This window comes from Nycticebus coucang, chromosome 2 (genome assembly GCF_027406575.1).
Source record: "Nycticebus coucang isolate mNycCou1 chromosome 2, mNycCou1.pri, whole genome shotgun sequence".
NCBI classification, from domain to species: domain Eukaryota; kingdom Metazoa; phylum Chordata; class Mammalia; order Primates; family Lorisidae; genus Nycticebus; species Nycticebus coucang.
In genome coordinates this window covers 51,734,092-51,761,553 of record NC_069781.1, presented here as the reverse complement: position 1 = coordinate 51,761,553, position 27,462 = coordinate 51,734,092, and the positions used below count along the sequence as shown (strand labels likewise).

Below are 27,462 nucleotides of genomic sequence, written 5' to 3'. Positions count from 1 at the left end.
ACCTGCCCTGTATTCCACTGAACTGCCACCGAACTTCCAAATAATTATCTACAAACCTGTACTCCTGACTTTAAAAACCCACAAATCCATAATTATACCTTTCAGAGATACCTCCAAGAAACTATTGGAGTTTCCTGACTTTTAAAAACCACAAATCCATAATTATACCTTTCTTGGAGATACTTTCAAGAAACTGTTAATGAGTAAACCACTCAATATCTATTATATATGCCACAACACTATTTATTTAAAGGCCACAGTTTGCAAAATACCCTATGTAGGAAGACACAATATTTGTGGCATGATCCAGGTGAGGTGGCTCACAGCTGTAATCCTAGCACTCTGGGAAGCTGAGGCTGGTGAATTACTTGAGCTCAGGAGTTTAAGATCAGCCTCAGCAAAAGTCAGGCCCAGTCCCCATTAAAAATAGAAAAAGTAGCTGGATGTTGTGATGGGTGCTTGTAGTCCCAGCTACTTGGGAGGCTGAGGCAAGAGGGTTTCTTGAGCCCAAGGGAAAAAAAAAAAGACATAGGTTTTGCCTTCATAGTCTTGCGGTATGCTTTTAGAATGGATATCATACTTTAAAATGCCAAATTATGCAATATAAAGTATAACAGAAGTTCAGAATGTGCAAGGTAACAGGAAAAAGTCAAAAAGATCTTCACAGATAAGTGATATACTACGTCTTTGAGACTGAGTAAAATCTAATAGGTAACAGTAACAGAGGGGGAAACTTTTAACTGTGAGAGACAGAATGGACAAAAGCAAAGTGCCAGACCTAAGCTCAGTACAAGTGAGTCTAACAATGAAGTGCAAAGGTGAGAATACGTATAATAAAATAACAGCATCAAAAATGATTGTCTCTAAAGATATCACCATTCTAAAGTTAAAAGTACAATAAAGACCAAGGCACAGTGGCTCAGACCTGCAACAGGTAATCCTAGCACTTTGGGAAGCTGAAGCAAGAGGATCACTTGAGTTCAGAACTCAAAGTTATAGTGATTGAGACATTGCACTCCAAGGCTAGGTGATAAAGTGAAATTTGGACAGATAGACACACACACACACACCAGGAATCCCCTGCCACTCTTTTACAAGGGATCAGATAATTATTTTTGTCTTCATATTGGAGTACACATTAACAGGTTGACATATGAGATTCCTAAGTATAATCTTTCCTCTAATAAACGGAAAGATTTAGGAAATCTTCTAAAATGTCATTTATCATTTCTCCTACTATGTGATTAAACAAGCCTCTAAGAGAATAAAAGTTTGATATCAAAGTCTAGGAAGAAATATGAAGACATCCAGGAAGGAAAATGAAGACAGAATAGCCATTTCAGTACTTCTATTTCCAAACACTAGTATTTAGAATCAAACAATTTTTTTTTCCCCAAAGATCTTCTGGAACTGGCTCATTCAAAAGAATATGGCACTCAAATTTTCTACCAGTAATATCTTAATGCTTCACAATCTACCCATTCAAGGAAGTTGTGCTCAAACTCATTGTCTACTTCACAAAATGTCATGTTTCCTGTGGCATTGCTTTTGCTTATTTAAATATAAGGTCAGAAAGAGATAATAAAAAGTTAATTCTAATTTTAGATAATGTGAAGGTACCTTTTATATACTCATGTAGTAAGCAGCCAGTCATCAATATGCAAAAAAGTGGCGATATATTTCATTAAACATATAGAAATCCTACCCTGAAACTAGGAACACTTTGATTGAAGTAGAAAAAAAAATGAAAACTTTCATTTAAACCCTAATTCTTTCCACAAGGGAATGCATGTGAAAAGCAAGTAGTGGGAGCTTTTGAACAAAATAACTATGTCACCTTAGAGTTCATAATAATAAAGGTAGAAATCACAGTAAAAAGCAACCTGTATGTTTTTAGAGTGATCACAGAAAAAGTATATTTCATGTGAAAGGATAATTTGAGAATATAAAAAGATGCTCAAATATAAACTCTATCCAAATATTAACTAACCTAATGAGGAAATAACCAAAGAAATGTAAGCCCAAGAGGAATCGCTGGCTCAGCACTTGTAGCTCAGCGGCTAGGTTGCCAGCCACATACACTGGAGCTGGCGGGTTCTAACCCAACCTAGGCCTGCACCTGCCAAACAACGACAACTGCAATCAAAAAACAGCCGGGTGTTGTGGCAGGTGCCTGTAGTACCATCTATTTGGGAGGATGAGGTAAGAGAATCGCTTAAGTGCAAGAGTTTGAGGTTGCTGTGAGGTGTGACACCAGGGCACTCTTCGGAGGGCAACATAGTGATACTATGTCTCAAAAAAAAAAAAGAATTGCTATTTGAAAAGAGTAATTAATAAGTGATTAGTATAAAAGATTGGCATGAATCTATAGAATTAATTAAAACAAAGCAAAAGGAGAAGGGAAACAAAAAAACAAAGGACTTAGTTTTGTCAAACTAGATCACTAGAAAGACATATGTTTGGGGTAGACATTAGAATAAAAGGGGAAAGAAACTAATGCTTTATTATGCTTCCATCTTCTCTATTAAGAACAATGTACAGACCGGAGAAGGCAGCAAAGGAAGAAGAAATTCTTTCTTTCATCCATCCATTTTCTTACTCATTCAAAATAATAATTATTTTTTTATTTTTTTGCACAAAGAGTTAGGTTACACTCATTGCATTTGCTAGATAAAGTCCCTCTTATAATTACGTCCTGCCCCCAAGAGGTGTATCATAAACCATGACCTCCCATCCCCCTCTTTCCTCCCCTCTCCCTCATTTCCCTACCCCACCCCTTGCTTTAGCTCACCTACTGCCTTCATATTAGAATTGAGTATTTTGGATTCTTGCTTCTCCATTCTTGTGATGCTTTACTAAGAAGAATGTGTTACACCTCCATCCAGGTTAATACAAAAGATGTAAAGTCTCCATCTTTTTAATGGCTGAATAGTATTCCATTGTATACATATACCACAGCTTATTAATCCATTCTTGGTTTGGGGGGCATTTAGGTTGTTTCCACACATTTTGGTGATGTAAACTGAGCTGCAATAAACAGTGTAGTGCAAATGTCCTTATAATAAAAGGATTTTTTTTTTCTTCTGGGTAGATGCTTAGTAATGAGATTGCAGGATCAAATGGGAGGTCTAATTTGAGTTCTTTGAGGATTCTCCATTACTTCCTTCCAAAAAGGTTGTATTAGTTTGCAGTCTCACCAGCAGTGTAAAAGTGTTCCTTCCTCTCCACATCCACACCAGCATCTGAATCTTTGAGACTTTGTGATGTGGCCCATTCATCTAACTGGGGTTAAGTGGTATCTCAGAGTAGCTTTGATTTGCATTTCTGATTAGGGACGATGAGCCTTTTTTCATGTTTGTTAGCCATTCATCTGTCTTCTTTAGAGAAGATTCTAGTCATGTCTATTGCCCTATGATATATGGGATTGTTGGCCCTTTTTAAAATTATTTTTTGATTATTTTTTAATTATTTTGAGTTTTCTGTAGATCCTAGTTATCAAGCTTTTATCTGATTCATAATATGCAAATATCTTTTCCCATTCTGAAGGTTGTCTATTTGCTTTGATAGTTGTTTCCTTAGCTGTACAGAAGCTTTTCAGTTTAATTAAGTCCCATTTGTTTATTTTCTGTCTTCTTCATAAAATCTTTCCCGAGGCCAATATGTTCAAAAGATTTCCCCACTCTTTATTTGAGGATTTTTATTGTTTCATGCTTTAGATTCAAATCTTTCAAAATAATTTATGGAATACCTACTATGGACTAGCACTGAAGACATAAGGAAACTTCAGACATAATCCTCCTGCACTAAAGAAGCTCTCCATTTAAAGGGGACAGTCATAGCAAACAAACAGAAATATCACAGAATGGGAAGATACATAGGGTTAGGGACTATATCAAATTAATATTTAGGCACTCCTAAATGTTTGCTAATTAAAAACAATTATTAAAAAAGGGAAGTACACAAACAAGCAATAGTGATATGCACAAGGTGATAATCAACCACATAGCAAGAGTACTGAGAGAAGAAGGGAGGTGTGCAGAGTCGGAGATGCATGGTCTCAAAACAAAAACAAGTAGTCTGACCTAAATAAGAGTACACTATTGGTACAAATGAGTTTAAATCTCAACTCTGAACATACTAGGTATTAAACTTGTAATCACAACTGACAATTTTCATTTATATTCTGAGATAGGCTATGAACTAAACACATGATAGAGCAACACAGTTCTAGTGTTCAAAAGAAAGTGACTTTTACAAGACTATATAGCACAGTAAACTTGACATCATTTCCCAATAAAATTCTAGGTTTAGTAGGTTTATGAGCTCTGAAGAAAAAACAAACTAGTGCTAACTAGTTTAGATAAATCAGGTAATATGTGATCACAGATCTAAATGATGTGTGTGAAGACTCATGGTTATGGGGAGAAGGAATAAGCAGGCAGAAGAAACAGCAAAAACGTAGCCCCAACACAAGAGTGCTCGAGGTGCTAAAGGGAAGTAAGAGGGCAGGTGCAGAGTGAGCAAGGAGAGTGACAGGCCACATCAGATTACAGAGATACTGGAAGGAAGAACTTCAGATTTTGTTTGGTGATGGGCAGCTATTAAAAGGTTTTGATACAAACAGTGACATGACCATTCTTACAATTAAAAAAAAATAATTTGGACTGCTGTGTGGAAAAATCATGGTTAAGAAGAGGTAGGTGTGAAGTGGTTGGACTCTGAATATTTTCAAAGTAGAGCCAACAGGATTTGCTGATGAAAATAAACTCAAAAATGATTCCAAGGTTCTTGGCCTGGGTACTCAGAAGAATGTAAGTACTATTTATTAAGATGGGGAAACACTGTAGAAAAAGCAAGGTTTTAAGTTTTGCTGCTTCTTTTTGAAGGGTAGCTAGGGAAGGATTTAGAATTTATTCTGGGACATGTTAACTTTAAGATGCTTATTGGACAGTAGATACTAAGTAAACAGGATATAAAAGTAAAAAGAAGTCTAAAATGTAGAAATAAATTAGTAGTTGTCAGTCTTGGAACTACTTAGGATCGCCACCTAAGTAACGGAGAAAAAAGTCTAAAGAATAAGTCCTTGGGCACTCACCCTTTAGAAGTCAGGGAGAGCCAAAGAAATAATGTCAAGAAAGAGGAATAATCTGTGCTGTAAAATGCAGCTCATAGGAAGACACTGATTAAATAAGATGATACAAATGCAGGTACCATAAAGGGAGGAAGATCAACATACAGAGGGGCTGGTCTTGGCAGCAGAGAGAATTCAGCTATTTTAACTAGATTCATGGGGAGTATATAGGTTCAAATGCAAATGGATAAAATAATTTATATTTACACATCCATTTTCCCTTATTATAGAAGTTCTTTATCATTCTATCCCTAATGCCTAGTATAAAACATTAAGTTTGTTAGTTTTTCAAGTTGATCTTTTGAAAAGATCAACTTGAACATTTGAAAAGATATCATTTAGAAGAGGTATTAAACACATTTTTATAATTAAGGGTATAGAAGGACCAATGAGTACAAGTTACATAGAGACCCTTTCACCAGTTAGAAACAGCCAGGATGCAGTAAACAATAACTATAACAATGATAACAAATAATTACAAGAGCTAATATTTATTACACTAAGCACTTCTTTAAAGTGATTTCCATGTATTAACTCATTCAATCCTTATACCAAAATAATGAAACAGGCAGTCATATTTATTATCCCCATTTTATAAATGAGGAAGCTGAGGAACAGAGTTGAAGTGACTCGCTCTAGTTACACAGCTAAAGTGACAGAACCAGAATTCAAATGTAAGTAAATTTCTAAAATCTATGCACTTAAACATTCTACACTACTTCCCAGAACTTAAAAGATCCACAATGACCACAGAAGCTTCACAGATTAGGATGCTGGTTCAGGCTGAATGTATATTCTTCTTGTAGGTCACTTAAATAATTTATTCAGACCTTGTATGTCTCACCTCAATAAATGTAATTATGTAGGAAACAGAGACCTAAACAACATCTATTAAATACAAGCACAATATTTTACCATGTAAAATGTCCTCCCATGTATAATGTACACTCACACTTTTGGCCTACATTTTCAGGAAAATGCCCCTTTACAAAGTGGCTGGTTCACAGCCAGGACAGACACATCTGAGAAGGACTAATGGTCCCTGGTAAGCCTGAAGATCACACTGCCCTTCTGCTGCCACCCACTCTGTGAAGGCTGCCCCTTCTCTCTCTCCCATAAGCCCTTCTCTCCCCACAACATGAAGGGCCGAAGCTGAGATGGCCACAGGAAGCAAAGCGGCAGGTGGTCAGAAGTCCCTGGAGCCTGTACAGAGCTCATGGTCCCCTCCACGTGGTCCTTGCCTTGCACTGCTGCTGACCACCTTTGCCAGCCCTGCCACCAACCCCATTCCCTGATTGTGGTGCTTAGTGAAGGCAGCTCCAGGCCAGTCTCACCAAATCTTGGACCGTTCTGGACTGGAACCTCTTATGCCTAGTGAGCCCAGGTGGGAGGGTGTCAGCCCCAGAAGGCCCCCTGGGCTTTCCCACTCCCAAACTGTATTACCCATGTATAACACACATCCTTAAATTCCCTTCAAAAATTTGGTCAAAAGGTGTGCATCATATATAGGAAAATAGAGTAAATATTAAGAAACTAAAAGACAAGCTACATTGTGAGAAATATTTGCAAAACCTATCTGACAAGGGACTGGTATCCAAAATACACAAAGAACTCTTAAAACTCAACAATACAAAGGCCCACCGATTAAAAAAAAACGGACAAAAGATCTGAAAAGATAAATCACCAAAGACACACAAATGACAAATGAGCATAAGAAAAGATGCTCAACATCCTATGTCATTAGGGAACTGCAACGGAAACCAACAAGAGACCAGTTATACACCTATCAAAATGACCAAAATCCAAAACACTGACACCACCAAATGCTGAGGAGGATGTGGAGCAAAAGGAACTCTCATTCACTGATGGTGAGAATGCAAAATGGTATAGATTCTTTGGAATACAGTTCCTTACAAAACTAAACTTGGTATTTACCCAAATGAGTTGCAAACTTATGTCTATAAAAAAACTATATACTAAGGTTTTATTGATAACTGCCTAAATAAAGAAACAACCAGGCTTTCCTTCCATAAGTAAATGAATAATAAGAAAATTGCTATATATTCATACAATATTCAGCCATAAAAAGAAGTAAAATATTAAGCTACAAAAAGACATGGAAGAACTTCAAAAGCATATTGCTAAGTGAAAGAAGCCAATCTGAAAAAGATACTTCCTATATGATTTCAGCTATGTCAGATTCCAGGACAAGCAACACTAGAGATAGTAAAAAGATCAGCAGTTGCCAGGGGTTTGGTGCAAAGGAAGAAAGGGATGAACAGGTGAGATACAGGGTATTTTTTAAAGCAGTGTAACTATTCTGTCTGATATCATAATACTCAATATGTATTATTACACAATTACTAAAACCCACAGGATGTATAACACAAAGGGTAAACCCTAATGTAAACTATGAACTTTAGCTAAGAATATATTAATTGATTCGCTGGGAGAGAGGTGGTGAGCAAGTATATGAGAACTCTGTCCACTCCCCCATCAATTCTTCTGTAAACCTAAAGCTGCTCTCCAAAAAGGTTTTTCATTAAAAAAATAATAATAATAAAGTTTTGGTTATCTGTAATCTCAGTATGTATCAACTATAATGATGTAGCACAAAAACTAATTAAATCATAAGAATTCAAAATCTGAATTCAAGCCTAGTGTATACTCTGGTGCTTATTGCCTGTCCTTTGGTAGGGAGGTCCTTTCCCTTATGAACTGGACACAAATCTAAGGACAAAAAGCACCCAGTGTCCCAAAGGAAGCCTGAACATCTGCTGAAGTAGCTTCCAATTAAGAGTATATCCAGGATTCTTGGGTGGTGCCTGTGGCTCAAGGAGTAGGGTGCCGGCCCCATATACCGGAGGTGGTGGATTCAAACCCGGTCCCAGACCAAAAAAAAAAGTATATCCAGGATTCTATGAAATACATTAGAGGAAAGAATGTTTAAAATAGGTATTATTTAAAGGAGTGTAGAAGTAAATATTGCACTTAAAATAGTGAATCAAATCCTCCATAATTTCATCCTCAATAAAAAAGACACAGGCCCTATGCATCCATGAAACCTGACCAACTTACTTTTTTTTTTTTTTAACCCAGAAAAATCTTACATTTAAAAGTAACAGAGGGGCCTTCAAAAGGTACAAAACCAGTATGGGCTAATTTGCCGTACAAAGTTTAATTTTCACCCTTTCATTCAACTACCACCCATAGAAAGACACAAATTAAAAAGCTGGGAGGATCCTGTTTGGTGTCACTGCTGGTAATAACTTGTGAAAATGCTCAAAGGAATGAAAAAAGAAATGTAAATTCTTATATCTCACTGCCAGCTGTGCCACAATCTCTCTTCTCCAATTGTTGAACTGGGTATCATTTCTCCAGAATAAGTTGTGTAAAATCCTTTAAAGAAGTTAAGTTTGTGTTCAGAAGCTGCATTCTGTGAATACTTATTGTTAAAGCCAGTCAAGGAGATAATCAAGGGTTAGGAAGGAGGAATTAGACATAAACTTTTAACGCCAATCAGTGGTACATTTGCTTCTCTGCTTCCAACTCCAGACAGACCAATAGCACTTTCTCTTCAGGCTCCCCATAGCTCTCTAACATTCACAGCTGCACTTTAGGTCTTCAAAGGAAGAGGCAACAGAGTTCACTCACAAATCCAGAGATTTTTGTAGCAATACATATGTGGTAGAAATTTAAAGCTATTTGCCTCGACATCCTGCTTAATTAGCTGAAGATCATTTTTTTCCTTTACAAAGCAATAAAACTCTGATAGCATTTTTCTCATCTTTTTATTTTTCATAACTGTATTTATTCTTTCACTATGTTGTGAAGTTCTATTCAGCAAAATTTAACTCCTTTTTAACTGCAAATTCATTTCCTCTTTTTTAAATTATACCATCTATTTACTAACTTTTGTTTAAAGTTGTTAGAACAATAGTAACAATAATAGCAGCAAGAACAAAAATTAATTGGGTTTTACATTTATTTCACACTCAAATGGTCTTATATAGTTTTATATTTAATATCTTTGCTAAAGGATGGAAGAATCTCTTACGTGATGTTGAAAATTCAGAAATAATAAATCCTTGGCTCACACCTGTAATCCCAGCACTTGGGAAGCCAAGGCAGGTGGACTGACTAAGCTCAGAGTTGGAGACCAGCCTGAGCATGAGCAATGATGCCATCTCTAAAAAATAGCCAGGCATTGTGGCAAGTGTCTGTGGTCCCAGCTACTTGGGAGGCTGAGGCAAAAGGATTGCTTGAACTCAAGAGTCTGAGGTTGCTGTAAGCTATGAGACCATGGCACTCTCCCTAGGGTGACTAAGTGATACTCTGTCTCAAAAAAAAAAAAAAGAAAGAAAAGAAATAATAAATCCTATGGCCATCACCAGTTCTTTACTTTTTCCTTAGCTTTACTGATCTATAATTGATAAAAAAAAGTTTATATTTGTGGCATATAGTGTGATGTGTTGACATGTGTATGGTGAGATGATTGAATAAAGCTAATTAAGTTATCTGTCACCTTGCATATATTTTTTGTGGTGAAAACATTTAAGATCTACTCTCTTGATGCCATGACTCTCGCCTGGGCAATAGAGTAAGACCCTGTCTCAAAAATGAAAAAAAATCACATGTCCCCCACAAATCTGCACAAGTATGGCATACCCATGTGAATTAAAAATAAACAAATAGGCTGAGCAAAAACAGAACAAAACAAAAACTCCTCTCCTAGTAATTTCTGAGTATATAATACATTATTATTATAAAGTCATCTGCTAAGATTCTAACTGAAACTTTGTCCCTGTTGTCCAACATGTCACATTAGCCATCCTTTCAAATTCTTTATGATCTTCATCATCTATGTAAACCTATTAGTGAAAATATTTTTAAGAACTCACTTTAAAGTGTATGGTGCCCCATGATCATACTAATGTACACAGCCATGGTTTAATAAAAATAAAAAAAAAAAACTCACTTTAGTATTTTTAATTTACTTACAAATAAATATGTACTATTACAATGATATATTATCACAAATTTTAAGAGAAAAATATGTTTGTATACATTAGAAATTCTAGTATTTTCTTCTTACATCTGATAGAAGTATGATAATCATATTTAGGTGACCACTGGTCATCTAAAAGAAGACCATAGAAAATACTCATTCTAACCTTTTATTCCACAATTTAACTAAGACATTTTTCCCTGATTAAAGTCTGCTTTTCAACTTCTTGAAGTTCTTATTGACAAGATATTCTTACAGTTGTCTGATATTCACTAACTCATGAACTAGAGGCCAAAATACAGTTGCAGGAAGCAACTAAATAATTGTTTTAAAAAGGAAAGGGGTAAGATTTGAGCCTAACCAAAGTAAAATTCTGTGTGTATATTTTGTGTGTTTGCATGTCTTTTATGAAAAGAATAATTTTCACATGAAAAAGCTAATGTACAAGAATTAAGGTAAGAAGTGTAAATGTCTTACTGATTTTTCTCATTTTACATGCCATATGGTTACATTACTTATTTTAATGACTATATTCAAATGAACATATTTTAAGGAACTATTAAAAAACCTAAAGACTAAACCAAGAATCTTTTCCTCCAGTAGAATAAAAAATGTACAGATAACAGAAAAAAAAGGTGTGTATTTCATTCTGCTTCCATAAACAATTTAAGAAAACAGTTACTAAGAACACTTCTCATGTACAAACAATACACTACACAATGGTCTTTACAAAACCTGACAACTAGAAAAGAACTTGAAGTCAAAGCCAAACTTCCTAGCAGATGCTTGAATCCTGTTTGAATCTGCTCTACAATAGCACCATCAAGTGGCAGTTCACGCAGTTTGTTCGAACACCTTTAGCAATAGGAATATATTCTCAGAAGGCAGTCCACTGCATTTTCTGACACTTCTGATTATTTGAAATAAATAAAATTTTGTCTAATGATAACTTAAACAAAAGGTATTTTTTTCTAGGAGGCCATATAGAACAAAACGAATCAGTCTTCTATTTGACTATCTTCCAAATATTTTAAAATAACTACTATAAACCTCAACTCTTCAATCTAACCTAACCCAGAAATTTCTTACACATGGTTTAAATTTTTTCTCATGACAACTTCCAAGAAGTAATGCAAACATAAGAACTTAATTATTGAAGTTAAAAAGGAAAATAATTTGCAAAACTACACATATTCCCAGTTGTAACTTTAAAGCAACATTTTAAATACAGACTAATATTTTATTACTGCTGAATCTTGGGCATTCTACTTATTTGTAAACAAATCTCTAGGGAGATGACTCATTAACATTAGCAGAGATTTGTTTGGTATTTTAAAAATGTTTTCTATGGGCCTGGCGCCCGTAGCACAGTGGTTACGGCGTCAGCCACATACACCGAGGCTGCTAAGTTCAAACCCGGCCTGGGCCTGCCAAATAACAATGACAATGGCAACAAAAAATAGCTGGGCGTTGTGGTGGGCGCCTGTAGTCCCAGCTACTTGGGAGGCTGAGGCAAGAGAATTGATGAAGCCCAAGAGTTTGAGGTTGCTGTGATCTGTGACACCACGGTACTCTACCAGGGGCAACATAGTGAGACTGTCTCAAAAAAAAAAAAAAAAAAAATGTATTCTATGTATTAAGTACCTTTAACAAATAATTTTCCTTTTTTAAAATTAAGACACAAATGACCAATTTAGAAAATATTGGTAAACCATCCTTATAGGAAAAGCAGCAATCCCTAAAATCCTCCAGGAAATTAACATAACATCTCAAGCTTGCACAGGTGAGCCTATACCATACACGTGCACACACACATGTATCTACATATATACAGGTATCTACAGACTAAACTATAAATTATGTTTCTTATACAACTGCCCTCTGACCTTAAATGAGTGACTTAAGAAATGAAGTCTCTATTTTACTACAGTACCAATCATTCAACCAATTGATTATATTTACATATAAATAAGATTTTCACAGCAAAGGTAGTACCTTTTGTTCATTCATTATTAAAGTATGGTAGAAGTTTCATAAATCATATTTCCCGTCAACCAAATGAATGCTAGCACTAGACAATGAAATGCCAATTTCAATTTAATTCTGTTAATACTTGATTATTATTCAAGTAATATGTGAGTATTTTAGAAGCTGGAAAAACTGAAAATATGTATGATACATACATACAATAATAGGTCATAGGGTGAGATTTATATCATAGTGGAAGGCCAAAAAGAAAATTCAGTGCTGCTTTATATTTTGGTCTACTGAACAAAAGGTTACTTTAGTACTAAATAAGCTTCGGTGAATTTTCTTAAATGGTCAAGCAATAAAAATAACAATACATTCACAAGAAGCATTATATTCTGTTTTTATTAAGCTCACTAGCAAGAATAGCTAGTTATGCAAGAAAGTTGGAGGTATTAGACTTTGAAAGTTATGCATATTTCAAAGAGACAATATTAGTTCATTTAGGAAAAAAAAGAGAAAAATCTTTATTGAACCTACAAGGATTTCTATTTCTTGATATACCTTAGCTTCTTCAGTAACTCCAAGCAAGCTCCTTACTATATGGTTCAGACTTCAGCTATACTCATGATACCCAGAAGATGTTTACACATAAATTAATTTTCTAAATAACTCTTTTTTTTCCCATTATACAACAAAACATTTTATATTTTAGTCATTTTCTGGATATTTTCTAAAACAGTTTACTTATTTCCCTGCTTTAAAAAAAAGTTGAAACTTAATTTAACTATTTCCCACAGATTTTGTCAAAACAGAAGCCGACCTGCTTTGTACAGGGGTACTGCTACACCTTCATCTTATGTTTCCTCACCTCTGCTTGATGCCAGCAGTGTGTTCTTGATGTTTCTGATGCCTAGGTGAAAACCTGAGGGCCGTATATATGCTCTTAAGCATAAAAGGCCTAGACTTTTGACATTTGGCTAATCTGAAGTCTTTTTCTCGTCATCTTTGCACCTCCGTGGCTAGTTTTCAAATGACTGAAACGACTATGAGAAAATCACAGCAAAATAAGCTGTTGATACTAAGTAAGGAGTTCTAAAGCACTCTGGGAGGGGTACGGCTCCTATGGCTCAAAAGAGTAGGGCTCTGGCCCCATATGCCGTAAGTGGTGGGTTCAAACCCAGCCCTGGCCAAAAAACTCCAAAAAGAACTCTGGGAGTTCTAAAGCACTCTGGGAGGGGTTATATAAACATGATCACATTATTTGAAAACTGTGTGCTTTGCATGTATTTATATACGATGAATGAATGACAATGAACCTATGAATCTGTAGAGATGCTCAAAAGTAGTCAGAGTTTATATCTGCAGGGTACTCAGAAGGACTTAAGAGTACAAAGACAGGGCGGCGCCTGTGGCTCAGTGAGTAGGGCGCCGGCCCCATATGCTGAGGGTGGCGGGTTCAAACCCAGCCCCGGCCAAACTGCAACAAAAAAATAGCCGGGCGTTGTGGCGGGTGCCTGTAGTCCCAGCTGCTCGGGAGGCTGAGGCAAGAGAATCGCGTAAGCCCAAGAGTTAGAGGTTGCTGTGAGCCGTGTGACGCCACGGCACTCTACCCGAGGGCAGTACAGTGAGACTCTGTCTCTACAAAAAAAAAAAAAAAAAAGAGTACAAAGACATAACTTCCACTGTTTGTTTATAAGGGTAACAAAACAGGATTTCTAAAAAGCACTGGGAATTCTCAGTATCATCAGAAATATTCATAAACCCCACAGTACATAAATTGTAATTATAGAAAACCCAGATTTTACTCTTTTTATAGCTAAGCTGGACAAATCATAAAACTATCCAACTTTTTTTCACTTTCTTAATTACTAGTAACAGACCAGTTTAAAAAAAAATTCTACCTAAATAACTAATGACTTGCTTTTCTCTATCAAGTAAGTTCATATGACTCAAGTTTTAGAGAAACTATTCTAAGCTATCAAAGATTAGGTGGTTATATAATAGAAAATCTTCTTGACTGCAACAGATTCTTACTACTCTTAATTTTATCAGGGGAAAAAAAGTGTGAGGCAACATCTGGGTAACTAATAAAAAACTATTTTACCTTCAATTTTTTCTACTAGGGGTGAGAATAAAGAAGACATTTAAAAGATTAGCCCTATTAATCTGCTTGGCTTAAATAAATTAAAATTACTACTTCATTTCTGCTACATGATATTGTCAAAAACTACTGATTTAAAAAAAGCAATAAATAAGGAAGAAAATAAACAAGGACAAAATATCTTAGGGAAAAAAAATTACCCTATAAAACTTACCATTTTTTTTCCCCATATACAACTCAATGCTACCCAGTTAACACATCTCCAATATCTTGCAGCTGAGTTTATGTAATATAAATTACTGAAATAAAACTATTCTTCAAGATGACAAAAATTTTCTGGTGGCGTCTGTAACTAACTATACATTACATGGTATATATAAACTGCTCCAATAAAGGAGTTATGAAACAAAGGATGTGTTCTTTACTCTTTTGATCTTGGACCAAATAAATTACTCTGTTCCCCTATCTATAAAATGAAGTGAGTTCCAACACCATGAAAATTTATTATTAATAAAATAATTCTATCCTTCATGTAAATTTTATACAAAAATTCAGTACTTGATTCATACCTTGTTTTAATTCCAAACCTTCAGGTTGCTTGTTCTCTCTCAAGGATGAAGTAGAATCTACACAGATTTCTTGCCTGAAGAAGAAAATAAAATCAGTTTTTAAAATTATGCATTTACTGCCCAGGTTCCTAGAATTAAGTTAGGCACTTGAGAAGACAACTAATTCTTTTAAGCCCCAAAGGTATCATTTTAGTTCTGAGTTCTGCAAATTCAGAAGCACATATACAAATGGCAAAAGCAGCAGCTACAAACTACTACCAATGTAGGCAGTATAATTCTTTGTAAAATGTAGGGGCAAACCTGAAAAGAACAGGGAAGCAATTTATTCTCTCTTCCAGTACTCAGCAGGGTAGCTGAGGGGAGAAATCACAACTCACAGTAGTATCCAATAATTTTTCAAGTTCAACTATTAAATCTAATGGGCATTTTGGCATTCAAATTACTTTATATTCATTTAATTTCATACCTCAAATGCTTCTGATGTCTATAGTATGCAGAAAATACATATTTTATATGTAATATATATATCAAAGTAAATTAATTAAATGTTAAGATCATACAAAAAAAATTTCTATTCACTGTATTCTGGAATTGAGCTGCAAACTAGTATTGTTTTCTTAGACAGCATTTTACCATTTTAACTTTGATATTACAAATATCCTTCAACAGAAAAAGTCAAGAAATTAATTGTAAATACTCAAGTGAAATATTTTCTTCAAAATAGGTATCTGTTACCTTCTGAGAATTTTTGGTTTTTTGAGACAGGGTCATACTCTGCTTCCCACGCTGGAGTGCAATGGCATGATCACAGCCTACTGCAGCTTGAACTCCCTGGCTCAAGCATCCTTCCACCTTAGTCTCCCAAGTAGCTAGGACTCTGTACAGGCATATGCCATCATACCCAGCTAATTTAAAAAAAAAAAAAAAAAGTTCGTAGCGATGAGGTGTCCCTATGTTGTCCAGGCTGGTCTCAAACTCTTAGCCTCATTTATTTCTCCCACCTCAGCCTCCCAAAGTGTTAGGATTACAGGCCTGAGCACAGGCACACCTGGCCTTCTGAGAATTAAGCAAATCTTAAGGCTAACATACTATAAATATTTAGGAAATTTTCCTGCTCACAAAACTACACCTGCCCAGTGAACAGTATCATACTCCTCAAATAAAGAAAGGATAAAAAAAGACTTTGGGAAGTTTACAATATTCTTCCCAGACTGCATATTTGGCACTTACATGTTTGTTTTATATTAAAACTTGATAAATACAAGCACAAATTCAGAGACTACAAACATTTAGAAAAAAGAAAAAAATGTTTTGGTGCTTTGGTGTTGATTATTATATCTGAGAGATTATAATTAAGATAGATGTCAGTTTTTTATACTTCTAATGTCACCTACTCAGATTTCATTCTTTCACCAGAATAACTGGCAGATGCCAAGGAGGAGAGCAACAGTTCTCCTTAGCAATTCTGGGACAGATTAAATGCCAATATATCACATTAAGAGCCATGCAAGGAATAAAGTTAAAATGTGCTACCTGAAGGGGAGAGCAGAGAGAGAAAGAAGGAGGGGGTGGGGAAAGGAAGAGCAGAGAGAGGGAAGGAGGAAGGGGGAGTGAGGCCTTGGTGTGTGCCACACCTTTTGGGGGCAAGACACAATGGTAAGAGGGACTTTACCTAACAAATGCAATCAGTGTAACCTGGTTTCTTGTACCCTCATTGACTCCCCAACAATAAAAAAAAATAAATAAAAATAAAAGTACTATCGGAAACCTTCCAGTCAAAATTAGATTTTTCCTACTGGGAACACTAGTCTATTTCTGAGTATCTTCCTTTAGAGAAAATATTTGCTTTCACATATCCTTGAATGGCACTTCATTCTTCTAAACATACGCAAACGCTGACTAGAAAGTATGCAGCCATTTATTTATTCATTCTATTTTTATTTTTTTTGAGATAGAGTCTCAAGCTGTCGCCCTGGGGAGAGTGCCCTGGCATCACAGCTCACAACAACCTCCAACTCGGGCTCAAGTGATCCTCTTAACTCAGTTTTTTTTTTTTTTTCTTTCTATTTTTTAGTACAGATGGGGTCTCACTTTTGCACAGGCTGGTCTAGAACCTGTGAGCTCAAGCAATCCACCTGCCTCAGCCTCCCAGAGTGCTAGGATTACAGGTGTGAGCCACTGCACCTGGCCTACGCAAACATTTAATATGAAAAAGAGAGACATACATAGCTGGACACTTTCCAGATAGACCTAATATATCTACATTAACCAAAAAAAGACTTAAAAAAATATAACATAACATCACCAATGAAAGATGGACATATGTAATACTCTAAAGGAAGACACATATAATCTTCTGGCTGAGAATGTATAACCTATATTATGAGTAATCACTAGCCAAACCCAAAATGGAAATCAGTAATGTTCTATTAAGGAGAGTTCAATGTCAATGCTATAAAAGAGAAAGGCCATGGAAATATTCCAGGGTAAAGGAAGCTAAAGAGCCAAGACAATTAAATGTTATAACTAACCTGAGACTGCTGAACTGGCAGGAAAAATGTTATCAAGGACATTATTGAGTCAAAGATAAATTGACATACTGATGGGGGATTGGGTAAAAGTCTTGTATCAAAATTATATTTATTGCGGTTGATACTGTGTTATGGTTACAGAATAGAATACCATTATCAATTGGAATAACATAATGTAGTATTTAGGGGGAAAGCAGCACAATAAATATAACTTGCCTTCAAATATATCATTAAAAAATACACACACATATGTGTATATATAAAGAGAAGTTATGCAAATGGGATAGAATGTTAATAATAGGTATATCTAAATAAAAAATATATGTATGTTGCTCATACTACTCTTATTTCTTCAACATTACAGTAAGTCTGAAAGTATTTCCAAATAAACTTTTAAATTAATAATGCAACAAAAACTGCCTTCCTTGTGAAAGCCACTTTATATAAAATTAGATCCCTCTTCTTTTAAAGACTATCTTCTGTCACTAAAATAACTTATTTTAGTGCCCAAAGTGAACCTTTATAATGTTCTATTTCATCTTAAGCTGAGTTTGATCAGGCTGTTGAAGAAAGTTGCCCAACAAAACTTCAGACAGTAGGTATAGTACACCACCCTGTGGCAGAAAAATGAAATGCTAGATGCTTTTACCTCAGTATTATCTGAAGTTCAAAAAAAATATAATCCCACAAAAGTTTTCAAGAGTTTGAAAATTTTTAATCTATACTAGCTAATTTTTTTCCAAGATATACTTTACAACTAAAATTATTATACAGATTTGTAGTTTTCTCATACAATTTAAAGGCACAATATTTAATAGCATGAAAGGGAAGACACACAAAAAGGAAGTAACTCAAATTGGAAGAAAACTACAATGTGTATGTATGCCTTTTTCTTTTTAGGTTTATGAAAATTAAAAAAAAACTCTACCTACTCTCAGATGATAAGACATACTACGTGCCCGTGTGGATAGAAATGTGAGAACTCACTGAGGAGTAAAGGCAAACAAACTCGTCCTCCTGAAGCATTTATTTAGATTGGAATTTATGAAATATTTAACAATTAGGCAATTAGGGAATGCAGATTGTGAGGTAAGGGAAAAGGAAAGATAGAAGATGTGGATGTCTCAGAGCGTATGTGCACAGGGAGACCGCAGTGTGTATCAGAGCAAAAGTCTGCTGAACACAACAGCACAGGCCTTGGAGAACAGGACAAGAAATGTCTTACTGAGGTCTGATCCTTCTCCCACAGAGATCCTGAATGAGCCTTGCAGAGATGTGCTGGCAGCTGGGTCCTTGGTAAGAGAAACAGTATCTTGGGGCTAGATATAAGAAACAGTTTCGCTCAACAATAAAAAAAAAAAACAAAAAAACAAGAAACAGTTTCTTTCTCCCCTGCTCTAGGTACCAGGCTGGCTGGAGACTTAAGTGCCTCCTGTGGAAACTGTGAGCTGGTCAAACTTGCTGTATGCATCCTGCTTCTAAGTTTTGGTCTTTGTTTCATTAACTGCATCCCAAATCTTTAGAAATAACATAGATATAAGTAGTTAAAGAGCAACTTTGCTGAAGTAGTTAAAGAGGAGCAGAGTTAAAGTAGCAAATACCATAAAGGATGACCTATAGTGCAGTTTTTTTACTTTCCCCCCTAACTATTCCTTTGCGGATTTGAAGACAATGTTTGTAATAAACACTGAGTTAACCCAGAACATGGGGCCTTCCCATTCCTCACAGTGGTGGTGTTGGGCCCTTGGGCCCAATCTTTTAAAATCTTACTTTGTCTTTTGCATCTTTCTTTCTCTCATCACCTCCAAGCATTAGAGATACCCACGGTTTGTGTGGGGGCTGGCCCCCTAAATGCCAGAATTTACTAAGCCAACTCCAATTAATATTTAAATGACATTTAAATATTTCTATCAAACGATTTAAACCTCTGTAATAATTTTATAACATCTAGAGAGACAGGAGTGAAGAGAGGGAGGGAACACACTGCCAAAACCAGTTCGGGTTAAGAATTTTGTAATGATCTTTGTGTTCCTTTCCATTTAAAGGAACTGTTTTTATTTCTCTATAATTCTCTTCTCCTATCTGCAATGCTACTTCTATAAAGCGGGTAATTTATAAAAGCTATAAGACAGGTTCAGAACACACAGTAGTCAATTACAATTCTCAAACACTATGGAATAAGGCAAAACAATCTTAATTTTTCCTCAAAGCCCTTTCCAAATGGCAAATAAATCAGTTCATAACCCTACTATGAAGGCTAGGTTATTTATTTATTTATTTTTTTTGTAGCGACAGAGTCTCATTTTATGGCCCTCGGTAGAGTGCTGTGGCCTCACACAGCTCACAGCAACCTCCAACTCCTGGGCTTAAGTGATTCTCTTGCCCCAGCCTCCCGAGTAGCTGGGACTACAGGCGCCCGCCACAACGCCCGGCTATTTTTTGGTTGCAGTTTGGCCGGGGCCGGGTTTGAACCCACCACCCTTGGTATATGGGGCCAGCGCCCTACCAACTGAGCCACAGAGGAAGAGTCTCACTCTTGCTCAGGCTGGTCTTGAACTCCTGTGCTCATGTAATCTACCAGCCTTGGCCTCATAGAGTGTTGGGATTACAGGTGTGAGCCACCACGCCCAGCCAAAAATGAATCTTTAATTCACCAATTTTAGTATATGGAGCCATGACCTTACCTTTTATACAAATTCATTGTACTCACACATTGTCCACATTTCACTTTTGCCTTGGTTAAAATGAAAAAAAAAAAATCTAAGTGCAAAAAAAAAAGAAAATCACATTTATATTTATACAATGTTCCTCACATCTTTTATTATTTCCCTAATGCTAATGGACCAGAACTCTTAACAACTCAGCTTTGAGTTTGCCCAAAGCATTCAACTTAACCAACTACTCTTTTCATATTAATGTTTCGCCCGATTATATATTTAACTAAATTACACAATTACAATGACTGCATTGAAAACAAACATGAGTGACTCTTGGTAAGCAAACAGTTTGAATTATGGGAAAGATGCACAGGCGCATTAGTAAATAGCCATTAACAAGCAATTCACATCAGTGAATTTATTTTTCAAATGAAATGGAAAGGCCAATTAATACAATGAATTGATTGAATGGTTAAAAGAAACTTCAATTTTTAAAAAAAGGAATGGAGAAAGAGTAGAAAAAAAGAAAAAATACCTATTAATCATCTTACCCAGTGCTTGCACATCAGGGTAAGGCAATAAACTGACTGATGGAAAAATGACCATTAAATGACAGTTAAAAACTGTTGGTATGCAAATTTATCATTGACCTGAAATTTTAAAATAGCAAAAAATAAAAATCAATAGTCAAAAAACTAAGTTTCTGTTATACAAAGAATATAAAAATATTTTTTGTGTAGAAACAGCTACAAAAACAGAAAACAATGTTTCCCTTGTCCCTTAAGGTTCCACACAGGGAAAACAGATGCAGATCATACTGCTTGACTGAAGTGAAGATTGTATTTAGGGTTTCTAGGCAAGTTACTTTCTCCCATTCTAAAATGTTACAGAGATCTGGAAAGTATCTATCTACTCCATTCAAAAGTAACTAGGTCAAGATCTGCTTCAAAGTAATCAGATTTGGATAAGATGTGAGGAAGGGATTTAAAATAATATGCAACAGGACATAATGGGCACCACTTACACAAGGGTTCATTGTACTACTTTTTTTCTATGATAACATTTTTTCATAAGAGGTAAACAACAAGTAACTGGTATACTACCATAACTCCAAGCAATCCAGATTGGTTATGAGTTGGTTAAATCACAGTTCAATTTCCCAAGTGTATAATTCTCGATAAGCTTAGATCTCAGGTCTACCTGAGGCCTGTTTTTTTCATTCAATGATAAAAATACCCCTTAAGGGGTGAGAATTATAGATAGATACTGCCCACTAATCCAGTTCTCTAGAACACTGTAAATTTTATTTAAATACTTTATTACATTCAAATTTAATAATAGCAGTTTATCAAAGATTCCTTTATTCTCAAGTTCAGTTTATTGACACTTATTGAGAGAGTTTAGCATTTGGCTATCATTGCCCCTTTGAAAGTTATTTACACATACATATTCATGGAATATATGCTAGCTGAATTGAAACAAATCAAACTCTAAGTAATTCTAAGGGCAGATGAGTGAACCCACTAGACAACTCCAACTCATCAAAAAATACATGGATGTTTTTCCCTTATTAAAAACAAAAGGTGGTAAATAGCTGTGTTGTAACTCAATAGAAAAACTAATAGCAATTATGAATCTCTGGCCTTTTGATTAGGCTATGTAACTCTTTATATGCAAAGTTTATCAAACAAACAAATACCAAGAGTTCTACTACATACCACTGCTAGGGTTGAACAAGAGAAGTCATACAATCCTACTTGCTGTTCTCAATAAGAAAACTGATCAAGGCTTGGCAGTCAAAACACAGTGGTTACAGAACTAGCCACATACACGGAGGGTGGTGGGTTCGAACCTGGCCCAGGGCCAGCTAAAACAACACTAACAACTGCAACAACAACCAAAAAACAGCCAGGTGGAGGCTGAGGCTGAGACAAGAAAATCGCTTAAGCTCAAGAGTTTGAGGTTGCTGTGAGCTGTAACACCACCGCACTCTACTGAGAGTGACATAGTGAGACTCTGTCTCAAAAAAAAAAAAAAAAGAAAGAAAAAACAAAACAAAACTGATCAAGACAGAAAAATAGTCCAGTATTTTTCAAGAATAAACATCTTACTGCAAAACAATCATTAAATCCCCTACATTTATGCACAATGGTCTTTTTTTTTATTCAATCTTCTCTATAGTGCCTACCCTAACTATAAACAGCAGTATAAGGGAATCTACATCAGTTTTGAGGGTGGGATAACTTGTAGGCTATTTAAGAAACAAAACTTTACCATGTACTAAAATTCAGTAAAACCAGTAACCAGTACACTTTAAGTAGTTAACTAGCTGACACCATTTTATATTATGTCAATAATATAAATAGATTATCCATTTATTCTATTTTAAACAAAAGTAGCCACATTTCGGATTTACAAAACAGGCAACTTAAATGGAGACTTAAAAATAATTCTTATCAAAAGACTATTCACTTTACGAAACAATCCTTGTAAATTTTATTAGATATTTAAATATCTTATTAAAAACAAAATGGTTCAATTTATTGAACCACTCTGTATTGCCTAAATCTAAGGCCTATTTAGGAGTACCTTATTTTAAAAAAAAAGTAGTCATTCAAGGTTAGAACTTGACAATTAATTCAGAAACACCCATCCTATTGCTGAGAAAGTAGCAGCAACCAGGAATAATAGCTTCAAAACATTCATATAGAACCTACCTCGTGGTATGTAATTTGTTTTGAGAACCTAAATTTTTTAATTTATCTTCTAGAACTGCGATATCTTTTTTTTTTTTTTATTTTGAGACAGAGTCTCACTTTGTCACCCTCGATAGACTGCCATGGCATCACAGCTCACAGCAAACTCCAGCTCTTGGGCTTAGGCGATTCTCTTGCCTCAGCCTCCCGAGTAGCTGGGACTACAGGCGCCCGCCACAACACCTGGCTATTTTTTTTGTTGCAGTTTGGCCGGGGCCAAGTTCGAACCCGCCACCCTTGGTATATGGGGCCGGCACTTTACACACTGAGCCACAGGCGCCACCCGCAATATCTTTTTTTTTTTTTTTTTTTGAGGCAGAGTCTATGTCGCCCTTGGTAGAGTGCCCTGGTGTCACAGCTCACAGCAACCTCAAACTCTTGGGCTTAAGTGATTCTCTTGCCTCAGCCTCTCGAGTAACTGGGACTACAGGCACCCACTACAATGCTCAGCTATTTTTTGTTATTGTTGTCATTGTTATTCAGCAGGCCGGGGCTGGGTTCCAACCCACCAGCCCCAGTGCATGTGGCCAGCACCCTAACCACTAACCTACAGGTGCCAAGCTAGAACTGTGATATCTCAATGCTGTTTATCATCTATAGGAAAATACAGCTTCGTTTCCACTGAAATCTCCCTCAATACCACTCAATAAAAGCATATTCATTTAAAATGCATAAAGAGATATTTAGACAGCAATTCTAAAACACGGCTAAGATTTCCCTGAAGTGTTTGTACCTTTATTCCTTATATAAAACCTCAATCCTGATTATTTTATTGCACCATTCAAGACTTAAATTTCATTATAAACACATTCTTTAGAGCATAACCATCTAACTATATGTTCTCATTTGCAATGCTATTTTTAGTACAATAAAGTCCTTTTATCCAGTCCATCTCCAAATGGAGACAGCACTCTAATTCCATGCCTCCATACTACTGTACCTAAAATTGTTGCTGTTGCCACTGTTAAGGAATTTATCTTAATCTGCAAGTTTTACAAATCACAATTCTTAATAGTTTTTAAATACTATAAAAATCATACATAATAAAGTTTTTATACTACTACCTGCAATACAATATAAATTTGCTAGTCAATCCTTCAAAGCAATTCTGGAATGGCCAGCAGAGCTGACATTGTCATAGGAGGTCTGACAATTTTACATTTTCTAATTCATCCTAGAAAAAGTGCTCTGCAGGGTAGACCAGGCACTGGCATCAGTACATAGCTCCCAAAAGGCAGTACATTGATATTCAGCAATGAGGTATGTAGCACGTTTTCTAAGATGAGTTCATGAACTTAATTGTCCAACGCATAGAGTGAGGATATAAGGAAAATGTTTGTATAGCTATCTACTGTGTTTGTATTTTAAGCTAAGTATTATTATAAAAGAGTCCAAAAGTTAAAAAATTTAGAAGTTCACAAAAAAAAGTTAGAGTAGCTAAGGTTTATTTATTATTAAAGAAAAATGATTTTTATAAATCTACTGTAGCATAAGTGTACACTGCTTATTATAGTCCACAGTACTGTATAGCATATAGTAGTATCTTGGGCCTTCTCATTTACTCACCATTCTCTGACTGATCCACCCAAGCAACTTTCAATTCTGCAGGCTCTTTCACAGTAAATGCCCTAAACAGGTGTACCGCTTTTTAGTTTTTACCTTACCTTCTCTATATTTAGATATGTCTAGATACAAAAATACTCCTATTGTATACAATTGCTTACAATGGTCTGTACAGGTTTGCAGCGGAGGAGTAACAGGCTATACCACACAGCCTAGGTATGTAGTAGATTGAACAGGCTGAGCATCATTAATCCAAAAATCTGTAATCCCAAATGTTCCAAACTCCAAAACTTTTTGAGCACAACAAATATGAGACCCTAGTGGAAAATTCACACCTGACCTCATGTGACAAGTGCACAAATTTATTAAAAATGCCGCACAAAATTAGCTCAAAGTAATGTGTATAAAGAGTATACAAAACATAAATGAATTTCATGTTTGGACTTGAGTCCTATCCCCAAGATAGCATTATGTATATGCAAATATTCCAAAATCTGAAACAATTCAAAATCCAAAACACTTTGTCCCCAGCATTTCAGATATTCAACCTATATATACTGTCTAGATTTGTACAAATATACTCTGTGTTGTTTGCACAACAATGTAATCACTTAACTTGGCATTTTTCAGAACATATCCCCGACGTTAAGCTAAGTGTGACTAATTTTCCATAGATAGGCACATGGTATGCCTATCTGCATCTTTCTTTCACGCAACAGATGAATGGTGACCAAGTAAGTACAGAACTTGAGTTGTAATTTCATTTGTATAAATGTTACTCCACTGTTTTATAGTTTCTGGTATTTCAGATAAAAAGCAAACTGATCTTATTCCTTCTTAGATGAGGTGTTTGTTCTGTCTGGACAGCCATTAGATTTCCTCTTTATAAAAAAGATTTGCTTCAATATACTCTCCCTCTTCCCCCACAATCTTACCTAGAACTCAGTGAATATTTCCACTTTGAAAACTTCAATCTTTTTCTCAGGTCCGCAAAATGTTCCTGTATTTACCATATTTTGCCATGTAAAACTCACCCTTTTTTGCCCACATTTTTGAGGGAAAAATAAGGGTGCACATTATACATGGGTAGGATGGCCCAGGAGTGGGGAAGCCCAGCAGGCCTCTGAGGGTACCATGCCTTCCTGCATGGGCCCATCAGACATACAGGGTTCCAGTCTGGGAGGATCTAGGATCCAGCGGGAAGGGACCAGACCTGCCTCTGTTTAGCCCCGCAATTGGTGTACGTGTGTTGGCAGTACTGGCAAGGCAGGCCATGGATGTGTGGGGTGAGGGCTAAGGCCTAGCCACATGGAGGAGGCTGTGGAGACCAGCACAGGCTCCCAGGGACTCACTTGGCTGCCTGCGGACCAGCAGCCTCAAAAGCTCCCACCACACTGGCCTCATACATGGCCATCTCGGCTGTGGCCCTGATGTAGCAGAGAGGGAAGGGACAGCCTCTCCTGCTCCCAGGAAAGAGGGAAGGGACAGCCTTCACAGAGAAGGCAGCTGCAGGAGGGCAGTGTGATCTGCACATTGACCAGGGGAGCATCAGCCCCCCCACAGATGTGTCTCTCCCACCTGAGAGTCAACCACACTCTCAAGGGGAATTTTTCTAAAAGTTTGGGGGAAAGACATGTGCACATTCTGCACGGGAGCACATTCTACACGACAAAATATGGTAATCATTACCTCTCTTCATGTGTTTTTTCTCTTTCTATGATTCCTATTATATGCAAGGACGCAGGAGCTTTCTATCTTATTTGATTTTTTAAATCTCCATCCTTTAATATTTTTGCATTGTGCACTTACTCCTCCAGGCAACTGATTTGGGTCTCAATGGTGAATTTAGTTAGAAGATTAAGTTTTGTAAACCAAGAATGTTTCTTTGTGTAGCACTTGATTTTCCACAAGAGCTGGTTTTCTTTCTATAAGTGTTCTTCTTATTTCTCTAACAGCTTGATTTAGCTTGGCATGTGCTTTGTTTTTTTCAAACAATCTTCTCTCTAGATATTAGGGACCTTTAAAGATGTTATGCAAATATGCATGCATGTGTGTATGTATTTATGGTCAATTCCTTGGAGCTCAGGTTCAGCAGCTATCCCAAAGTGGCTCTGCCTCCATATGCCCGCAAGGTAGATTTTTTTTTTTTTTTTTTGAGTCATTTGCTCCCCAATTTTCTCAGGCTTTGCCAGGTTCAAAGTCAGATAACACCTGGCTCATTTAACTCTATCTTCAGCTCACAAAGGTGAAAGAGTCTAGGCATATTCACACAAGACATATGTTGACTTCTCTCTTCCCATTCCCCAGCTTCCTCCACTTCCCCAGCAGAGTTCCCAGATCTCAGTAGACCAAATTTTCCTCAAGACTCATCACTTTATGATCACCCCATTAGGCTCTCCAATGCAGGAGGTACCTATCCAGCCTCAGAGGCAACAAGCTGTACTTATTATCTTTGCCAGGATTCCTAAAGAGCACAAATCTTACTTGCACCTCAGATGCCAACATCCACCGGACTTTGGATAAACAGGTAATACTGTAGAGAGAAGGGGAACAGGAGTAACCTTCGAGTTTCCATCTTCCCTAAATCCCTCTCTCTGACTCTGGAGAAATGTTTACTGCATGTTTGCTTGAGATCTATAAACAAGGAAGTCTCCCACAGGTGTCTTCCCACAGCATTATCTGATAATCACTACATTTAGCAGTATCTCCAAAAATACTCTGCTGTGAGGTTAAGGATGTCTCCTAATTTCATCCAAGATAATTTCTGTTTCTGCTTCTTGTCCTCCTTGTTGCTTGAAAGAAAAGAAAAATGACTGTTTATTCTCTGTCATTTTCTTTCTTTCTTTTCAAAGTCTCAAAAAATAGACAACAAATATTTATAAATAAAAATAGAAGATAATTTCAAGAAAGATCATGTCAAATTTTATAGAGAACAGAAAAAGAAGAAATACTTCAAATTCATTTTATTTCATCTGGATATACCTGATATTAAAATTAGAAAAAATAAGGGCGGCGCCTGTGGCTCAAGGAGTAGGGCGCCGGTCCCATATGCCGGAGGTGGCGGGTTCAAACCCAGCCCCGGCCAAAAGATCACAAAAAAAAAAAAAAAAAAAAAAAAAAAATTAGAAAAAATATATTATTATAAAGGGACTCTGTCATTTTTAATCCATAAGTC

At 36.2% G+C, this 27,462-nt stretch overlaps 1 protein-coding gene across 1 annotated transcript in view; it reads right to left on the bottom strand.

Annotated features, from left to right (window-relative positions):
* The window catches only part of CAAP1 (caspase activity and apoptosis inhibitor 1), a 51,775-nt gene that overhangs the window by 12,743 nt on the left and 11,570 nt on the right, over positions 1–27,462 (bottom strand). Inside the window, exon 5 of the mRNA XM_053571162.1 lies at positions 14,781–14,854. Within this exon, the coding sequence (XP_053427137.1) occupies positions 14,781–14,854 (74 nt within the window). The remainder of the gene's footprint in view (positions 1–14,780; positions 14,855–27,462) is intronic.